Consider the following 10,196-nt stretch of genomic DNA (forward strand, 5'->3'; position numbering starts at 1 on the left):
AAATTAAAATTCGAAAATTTTTTCTAAAGCCTCCAGGGGACTTCGTTTTCGCACGAAAAAATTTTATGTGCCCTTATTGCATCCGGACCCACAATTGTAATTCATTGCTTAGCCCTCGGCGTGCAGACATCTTGCCAGTTGACGTCACAACTTGAAGTATTCTGACAGTGCTTGGCTTCGACCTCTCGGAAACAGTGCTAGTTTTTGTCGATCAAGTGTCACGACCTGTCTATATTTCTTATTATTTTGCTAATAATATATGAATGCAGCTAAAATTTTGCTGTAAAAGCGGAGGCATAGAATGTACCAAAACTGTATTAAGTTATTAAATAAATAGTAAGTACAAACGTACCTTTTATCTATTATAAATTGATAAACATTAGAAACGATAATTTAATTGACTGATTTTATTGATGGCAGTATATTTTTCACGCAAAATTTGAATTCTTACTGATTATATCAAACATGTGTATTACATTTTTTTCTAGGAAATCATGTTTTGCTTTTTGAGCATATCCTCAAAGCGGATCCTCTAAACATGGACGATTTGATTTTCAACGATAAAACATTAATCGATCAGCCATTAACTAGTAGCTGACGAACCAATAGCTTGCGGCTAACCAGCCTATAACTAGCGGTTGACCAGCTCATAACTAGCGGCTGACCAGCCCATGTCTAGCGGCTGATTAGACGGTCTGGTCTGGGGCTAGCCAGAAAAAACGTTACACTTTTGGCCAGGCCCAGGCCAGACCATCTGGTCAGCGCCAGGTCTGAGAACCTTGCGGTCTGGTCTGAACCAGGCCAGCGCTAGAACATTTTTCCACGCGGGATGTCAAATAAATATTTCCTTAAACGATAACAAAATCTTTTTCACATTATTACTTTCCCTCTACAAATAATTTGGATATAATGTAATAATTTATTGAACTATTTATTAATTTAAAAATTATTTAATATTTATCAAAATTATTATTAACAATAATTATTATCCATTATGATTAATAATCGTTATTATTTATTATCATTTATTATGCATTATTATTCATTTATTATTAAAATTTGAATTTAGAATAGTTTTAAACACTTTGATTTGAAAGTTCCTATTGAAAGGGCGGTGAATTGAAATTTACTTCCGGGCGACCGACAGTCTGGAACGGCCCGTGTCTACGTATGCGCTAGGATTTACATTTTTTGTTTAAATTGTGAAAAATAAAATTGAAACTAAACAAATAATTTTGTGAAAAAACGATACATGTTACAATAACATTTTTAATAGCAAATTTTGTTGTGTGGAATGCGCACTTTCTTTAAGTACAGAAAACAAGACAAAAATATATTTGTTTTAATATAGAAGCATATTATAAATTGTAATAATATAAATGTTTGAAATGATACATTGATCAGGGTAATTTATCATTAAAAGAATGTCTGGTTAAATTAACCAGAATTCTGGTTAAATAAGCTCTTACTATTTTTTCTGGTTAGATCGAACAGAATTATGTTTAAATTACCCAAAAATGTGGATTAAAACAATCAGAATTCTGATTACTTTAACCAGAAAAAATAGTAATGGCATATTTAACCAGTATAATGGTTGAACATAATGTAGAAAAGTTCACATTTTTACAAAATCAAGTGCAAAGCACGAGATGCGCGATGAGAATGTATTACCCTCACAGCAATAGGATATATCGGGATATCCCATTTTATCCCATTTATCTCCCAGGTTGTCCCAAGGATATCTCAGGTATAACCCGTCGGATATCCTGCAAGGCGGAAATTTGCATATGCCAGGGATAACCTCAGGATATCCAGGATAACCCTGGTACGTTTACGGGATATTCAATATGGGAGAGATACCAAAAATTTAGAGCATAGCGCGAGGTAAATACATAATTGAGCGCGAAGCGCGAGACACAACAGTCGCATGCCCTAGGCGCGCTTAAACTTTCTTCAATCTAAAATGCATATTAAAATGTGTGTAACAGTTTTAATAATTTCACGGAGCTAGTTTTTAAAAATAAGTTCTTAAAAAAAGATTTGTAGGTCTTGTCCCTTGAGATTTTGAAAAGGAACTTACCAGATAAGTGTTTTGGTCCTTGTGATATGTGGTGTTCCTTGTCTTGTGAACGAGATTGATGAGATCGGTCCTCAGTACCGTCCATCTTTATGGCCGTATTTAATACTTCTTGCATTGTGAAATAAGTAAATAATTCACATTAGGCTATGTAATTCCAAACGATAAAGTAAAAACCCTGATATTTCAAACAGAAACTTACCATAGGAATGTTTTGAATTGTGCTTTTTGTGGTCCTTCTTATCGCGAAAGCGTCACTGATTAGATCGATCGTTGGTGTAGCTATTTTGGGATTCGCGCCACCGTTTCTCATTTTGATCCACGCCTTCACGGCATTCCTCAAGGGACTGATTCTCTGTAGTGGCAAAAATATAAAAAGTGAGCAGAAAAATCACAAGTTTAAATTTTTGAGCATTAAAGAAAATAGACAATAAGAGATAAACATATTTAATGACAAGGTTCTGATGAATTTGTTCAGGGCCGCATTTACGGCGGAGCAACTAGGGCTAAAGCCCCGGGCCCACACATGATGAGGGCCTCCACAAACTTCGAGTTAATCCAATTTGTAGCATTAATAGATGCTATCAAGAAGGACTACAATGTCGATAGTGAACCAAAAGAAATGTTCTACAGGATTCTGACAAATAAACACTTGAGAGCTGCATTTCCTAACATTGAGATTACATTGAGAATTACTTGGTATTGTTGGTGTCTAATTGCAGCAGAGAACGTTCATTTTCCATAATTAAAATTATTAAAAATAGGCCACGTACGGCGATGATACAAAAAAGTCTCGTACATTTGTCATTGCTCAGTATAGAGAGTGATTTACAACGAAAAATGGACTTTGGAGAAATCATTGACGATTTTGCCTTTTAGAAAGCACGTGAAGTGTCTTTCACTTAATGATAAAAAATATGTATTTTTAAAGTGTTAATTTTTTATTCAAACGTAAAAATACAATTAATAATAGATATTTATTAATTTAAAGGACCTCCGCTTTTTTCTTGTCCCGGGCCCCCATACACCTTCATCCAGCTCTGGATTTGTTAATAGTATATTAAAAAATTTTTACATTTAAATTTTACCTGTAGTAGGAATTATTTCGTATTTACACGGTGGATCAGCCCATTGATTATCAGGAGTTATTCTTGGATTCCCAGAAGCTACAACTTCGAACTTGTTTTTTTTTTTAATTTCTCTAGAATAAAAGAAATATGTTTTAATATTTATGATTAAAAATATGTTGTTATATTATGATGCTTTATGCATTACGTACTATGTAAATCGTCTTCATCTACAAAATCGCCATATTCTTTTCTTTTTGATAATCTTTTTGGGAGAAGAAAATTTGTAGTTAATAGCCGAAGTTGTTCGTCGGAGGACGAAATGTACATCGAACTTTTTTCCACATCACGAGCTTGGTTGAATGTCTCTGCATAAATTTAAGAAAATTGTAATTATATGAACCGCACATGATTTGTTTTAAATTTAAGAATTAAAAAAACTAAAGTAAAATTTCTTAAATCTTAAAGTAGATTAATGAACTCTGTTTGCGAATGATATAACAAGTTCATTAGATATATTCTTGATGGAGTAATTTATACATTCAGGTTCACAGGAATAAGCTTTTCTAGCCGCTCTAGTTCCCTCTCCCGATTTTTTGGGATACACTAAAGTATTTTTTTCAAAATTTATCCAGTGATTGGGCACAATAAAACTCTGCTTATCAGCAAAAACTGTGTAGAAAGTCGTTGATCCTCGACGCTTCTGCAAATAATGTGTGAAAGTGACTATCTTGTAAATATGATCCATGGCACAATGTTGTAATATTACGAAATCAATAATTAGTCACCTTTCTTCGACTGCTTCTACTCATTTTGACTCTTTGTCAGCTGAAACATAAGTAATTGTGAAAAATTTATTACATACATTTTCACAGTATTTTATGTACCTTCTAAAACAATTCGAATTTCTAAGTTTGACTAGGGTAATGGGTACAATGGTTGACCACCATCCAATGATTGGACATTTACCTTACATATACGTAATTCAGAAATATTTACAAATAAAGCTTTTAATAAACAATGAAAGTTGTTTTCAAAACACTCAGCCCTATTTATTATAACTTTTAATTGTTAATATTTCTTAATATATGAAAAATTTGAAGTATCCAATCATTGCCAAAGGTGGTCAATCGCTGTACCCATTGCCCTATATGGGTTTACACTAGGGTGGTACAAAAATCAATGATTCCAAACCCGATAAAAGAAAAACCTAATTCTTTTTACTTAGATTTTAACAGATGCCGGTTTCGACTTAAAATTTTCCATGTTAAATGCATGGGGGAAATCACTATTTTAAGTTTTTGAAATAATTTGTTAGAGTTTAGGTAAATGTGACGGGAATGTATAAAGGCTTGCAGAGAATTATCCAACAAAGCATTTCATGTATCAGACATATGGTTTCGACCCCCCTACACACCCCCATGCGTCCCTGAAAACTACCCTTAAAACCAAAAATGTCAATTCTTCATGGAATCAAACTTTTAAGAACTGTATTTTTGTCTTCTTTTCATAAAAATTATTTACGTTGATACAGTGGAATATTTACAAAAATTGGTTAAATTGATTTTCAGTTACTTAAACAAATGGAATTTGTTTAAATAATTGTTTTGAAAACTTTTTTTTTATTCAAAAACTTATTCTATTTCTTAAGTAGGATGTTTAGATACATTGGTTAATTAATTTTTGATGGTTTAAACAAATTCCACTTGTTTAAATAGAACTTTTTTCAAACATTAAAAAAAATTAAAATTATTACTGTTGCCCGAGTGGATTTTAATTATGTAGAAAAATAATATGTGTTTAAAAAAGTTTCTTTTTTTCAATTTGTCAAACTGGCACTTTACTATCGTTAATGGCGTAAATTTATTCTAAAATATTTTCCATTTGTTTAAACAATAAATTCGTATTCATTGTTTAAACAATATGTAATTTGTTTAAGCAATTATTTTTTAAACCGAACTAAAGGTTGTTGAAAATAAATAATAATAAATTTTTTTTATAAAATTTGAAAATATTTAAAAGTAAATTTATGTTATTAACGATGAAAAAGTGCCAGTTCGACGAATTTAAAAAACACTGGTTTCAAAAAAATAAAATTTATTTTAAAAGCAAAAATTATTGAAACAAATTCCATTTGCTTAAATAATTTAAAATTAATGAACTAATGTTAATAAATATTCCAATATACGAATGCTAATAATATTTTGCGAAAAAAGGAATGAAAAAAAATTAAACCAATTCCATTTAGTAAGTGTTAGGAGTGTCAAACCCATATGACTGATACACTTAATTCTATACTTTGCCATCACATCTTGTCAAACCCTAAGCCATTTTTTAAAGAACTGAAAAAATTAATTTTTTGCCATGCATTTTACGTGGAATACTTCAAGTAAAGACCGGCACCGGTTGAAACAAAAAAATCACGGAAATATCTTTTTTCGGATTTGGAATGAAATGGGAGGGATCGTTATCCTCTAAAAAAATGGTGTGAGCCATCCTAGTATACATTGTTTCACCTACGTGAAAATGTAAGTCATCAGAGTTTAAAAGATATATTATTGTTTAATTTTTGTTCTAAAATTTTTCTCGGGTTATCCGGGTGAGGGCTCTAAGCATGTACACGGAGGCCTGTAAGCCCCAAGGGTCTTTTTTATTTGTTAAAGTGATAGGAAAAATCTTGCAAAATTTATGCAACATCATTAAGCCTTCTATTTTATAAATCAGTCAAACAGGAAGAGGAAAAATAATGTCGAACAATTTATTGCATATAAACAATTAAAAATATGGACAATATACTTGCTATTGCAAAAAGGAATGCTTCATTTTCCACGCAAATTTCTCATGAAAAATAGTTACCCATTAGAGTAGTACTGTTCGAAAAAAATTATTTATAATAAAGTTTTGAAAGTTATAACATGACTTGAAAATGTATTAAAAATATGATAAATATGATACTAAAAAAAAGGATCAATTTCATTTGCAGAGCATTTTGCTCCAGCGATCATTTGACTCTCGATATCATAATCCATTATCATAGTACATTCAGGTCAATTGAATCTTGTATGCTGGTTTATTTGTCAGACTAAGCAAAATGGCGGCCAATTTTTGACGCAGATTGAGATCATTATGATCTGAAAGGTCAATCATTCACTCCAGCCGATCAAAATTCTCTTGATTTCGGTATCATTTTGAACATATTTTTTTACTGTGCTCGGCACTACGTTGCGCCATTTTGAATACCACTGGAAAATATTTTAAACATTGAGAAATCACATAAAAATTTCTATGTAGTCAAATAGGGTCCTAATAACGAAAAAAATGTGAAACAAAATGTTTTACTTACCTCCACAAGAAGTTAACTTAGACTGTGAACCAGGGATTCGAACAAAATTAAGGGGTATTTTCAGATATTTTCAATTATTTCTTAAAAATCCATATAATTTACTTAAACATAGTGTTAAGTAATGAAAGTCACTGAAAAATAATGCAGCTTCGGAGGCACATTGTCAAATTTGTGTTTCGTCAAAGTTTTATGTGGAACAATACAAAAAGGAACGTAACGAAAGTTTCGTTACGTTCCTTTTCGTTCTATTTTATTTAAAATACGATTAACAAATAATTTTGACATTGTTCCTTCGTAGGCTCATTATATTTTTATATTTTTTTAGACTAAGCTTAGTTTTTAGCCAAATTCTTTCAAATTTATCGAATTGGCAAATATAAATTTAAAATAAATATTTCAGGGGAGGGGGATACAGCTTGGACCCTTCTATGATTTCGGAGCAACCGACGTAGTAAATTTCGTTCGGGCCTCACAGACCCCAGTTTACAGCGCGAAAAGCTAGTAACGCTCAAATTGCAGACAAACTTATTCGTTAGTCCTTAATTGTAAAAACTTCGATATTTAAAAAAATATTTGTTCAAAATTCTCGTTGTGTGCAGGCTTACACCACACTGTAAAAAGTTTCATGTAATTTTACCACAAAGACCATAGGACATAAAAATACCAGTGATTACGGTGGGAAATTTACCAAAATCAGGTAGAAATAACATGATAGTTTAAAATCACACACAGGTGGTGAAACGCAGTTTTGGAAGAATGTAATTTTACATTCGCCTTGTGAAATTACAGTGATGCTGTAAAACGCCGCACGTAAAAAATTGCGCATGCGCAATGACCTGCCCGGATATTTTGAATCACTTAATCCTTAATGTATGCTTTAATTAAATCGAATCGTATGAATAATAAGACATATAAATAAAAGAAGTCATGATTTTATTAGGCAGAAAAAATTAAACTTTTTGTTTGGTTTTCTGTTACAAAACAAATACATTTTTTTTGCAAGCATGCTAACCATGCGAACAAATTTATTTAAGTAAAACACATTGCGCTATGCCTTTGTGATACGCTCAACCCAGCACAACCCACGATTTCAATTTTAAAATATATCCGAATGCCACTAAAATTTTGCACAATCTTGCACTGAATTTACTCGCAAGCCTCGCAGGTTATCAAGCCATCAAGCGTTCAACAGCGGAATTACAAGGACTAGGGAATTTTACATGACTGCTGTAAAACATATTACACTCCGCGTGTGAAATTACACTAATCGTTGGAGGCTTACATAAACGTTGTGAAATTACATTCTTATTTTAGTTACACTTTAGTGTAAAATTCCCACAAAAATCACTGATATTTTTATGTCATATGATTGTTGTGGGAAAATTACACGTTCATTGTAAATTTCATTCATTTATGGTAAAATTCCTTTAATAATCACTTTCAATTTACGAGAAACGTGTAATTTTCCCACAATAATCATAGAAAAAGATTACAGAACAAAATGTAATTTTTAGCAATACTTTTTACAGTGCAGCGTCGGAAATTTACGACCTTGAAGTTTGCCACAGATATAGATTTAAAACTTATGAAATCATTTTACAAAAAACTAATAGTCTTATTAAGAAAATTAAAACACCCCTAAATTCGTCAGCGAAAAATCTCAATGCGGTTTTTTTTGTTCAAACAATTATTTTTAAATAACTACATTACTTCTTATAGTTCTGCAACCGTTGTAAAGAAAATAATTTTCGGATTAAAAAATGAACCAAATCATTGCTTTCCTCTCGAAAATATCCTAAAGAGAAGTTAGTGAAAATTGCTTTTTTATGACCGTATAAAGGAGACGTAATACCCTGGCGGACCGAAGGAACCGAAAGTAGCCTCTAAAAAGTGCCCTTAAAGACGCCACTGAGTCCCCTTTCAGTTCCTTCGTAAAAAGCTGAAAAAAACGCAAGATTAACTTTTAATTTCTTGGAATTCTGATTCTACGTTAAAATTGTAATCAGAAACTCACGGAGTAATTGCTATCCTTTTTTTTTGCAGCGTTAAAAATTAAAAAAAAAAACGTCATTAACTTCTGTTGAAGATGACTTCAAGCGCATTCATAATGGCTCAAGAAGTATGTTGCGCGCGAAGTTTAAAATTCATTGAAAATTGAAAATTTTCGTAACTTGGATTTCAATTTTGAGTAAATGATGTCATTATCAAATGGAAGAAGTTTTAAGATTTTTCATAAAAAAGTTATACCCAATTGTGATTTTCTACGACGATCATGACCATAAAATTTTTCGGTCCCGGATCGAAATATTCTATGGGACAGCGTACCATAAAAAGTGAAAACTTCGATTTCGCCAGGGAGGGGGGAGGGGGTCTGAAGCCGACCGCCCACTCCGGATCTGCCACTGCCTTACGTACTGGTCTCAGGTAGCTGTGAGTAAAATTATTACTATCACGCCGTGGATATGACCCTTTGAATTCTCAAGACCTCTGCAATATTTATATTGTAAACAAAATTCTAATTTTGTGAACCGATCAAAAATTCCCCAATGCCACACGTAAACTAAGAAAAAACTTAAAAAACTTTCAATCGTGCAATCTTCATTTAAATGCCCTGAGTGTCCTTTTAATCCCTATTTGCAGAAACTAAAAATATTTTTGGCATAAATGTATATAAATTAAGTTATTGATAATTTTGACCTTCTTTGAAAAAAAACGATTACAATATATCGAAAAATGATAGTTTTCGAAAAAAAATTTTCACAAAAGTTATAAATCTCGTCGGAACACATATTTTTTATACTTAAAACGTTTTTCCTAAAATCAAGACTTTTCGAGAATAATGACAAAAATAAATTTTTAGATGCGTTTTTTTGGAGGCGTTGGAAAGGAGGTCAGCATGAGTGTTGGGGGGTATTGTGTGCCATTCCAAATTGCCCAAGATTAGAGATCAATCAAGCTAGCACCTCCATAAACGAAATTCCTAAATTTATTTGAATCAGAATGTTGGGCTTTTTTAGGGCTGTTTTGGGCTGCATTGCCAATTTTTGGGCTTCACTACTCTTTATAAAAATACAAATTTCGAGGGGAGGCGCTAACTTAAATCAAGCCAACACCTCCACTATATAAAATTAAAAAAAAAAATCAAGCACGTCAGAATTATGGGCTATTTTAAAGCTCTTGAATGCATCAAGCACGAATTTCCAAAAACCACCTCTACTAAAAATAAGACCTACCCCTTATGTAAAAACTCAAATTCGAAAAGAACAAAGTAAGCCAAAATTTCTCGCTTATTTTGGGCTCCCAAATACACGCAAAAAAATCCCAAAAACGATCCCAATGTTAAAAAAAACCACTCCCTTGCTAAAATTAAAATCTGCAAAACACAAAATGCATCAGATTTTGGGCTTATTTAGTCACTCGAATATAAAATACAAGAATTTTAAGAACTACCTCTATGTAAAAAAAAACTGCCATTGGTAGAAACTTAAGCCTGGAAAAAACAAAATAGAAAATAGTATTGTGCGCTTTATGGGCTCTCCAATAATTGAAACTTTTTGTAAAACACTCCCCTACATCTGAAAAGTGAGACACATATCTATAAATACGAATTCGAATTTTCAATTAGCCTAAATATACTGACAGTGAATAAAGGGTTTGGTCTATTGTGTTAAGGGTTAGAGACCAAAAATCGGTGTTGGTATTTTTGATG

General features: G+C 32.1%; 1 protein-coding gene across 1 annotated transcript in view; it reads right to left on the reverse strand.

Annotated features, from left to right (window-relative positions):
* The window catches only part of LOC117175599, a 16,919-nt gene extending 14,754 nt beyond the window's left edge, over positions 1-2,165 (reverse strand). Inside the window, exon 1 of the mRNA XM_033365307.1 lies at positions 2,081-2,165. Within this exon, the coding sequence (XP_033221198.1) occupies positions 2,081-2,165 (85 nt within the window). The remainder of the gene's footprint in view (positions 1-2,080) is intronic.
* Between the last annotated feature and the right edge of the window lie 8,031 nt (positions 2,166-10,196).

Source organism: Belonocnema kinseyi, chromosome 6 (assembly GCF_010883055.1).
Source record: "Belonocnema kinseyi isolate 2016_QV_RU_SX_M_011 chromosome 6, B_treatae_v1, whole genome shotgun sequence".
Taxonomy (NCBI): domain Eukaryota; kingdom Metazoa; phylum Arthropoda; class Insecta; order Hymenoptera; family Cynipidae; genus Belonocnema; species Belonocnema kinseyi.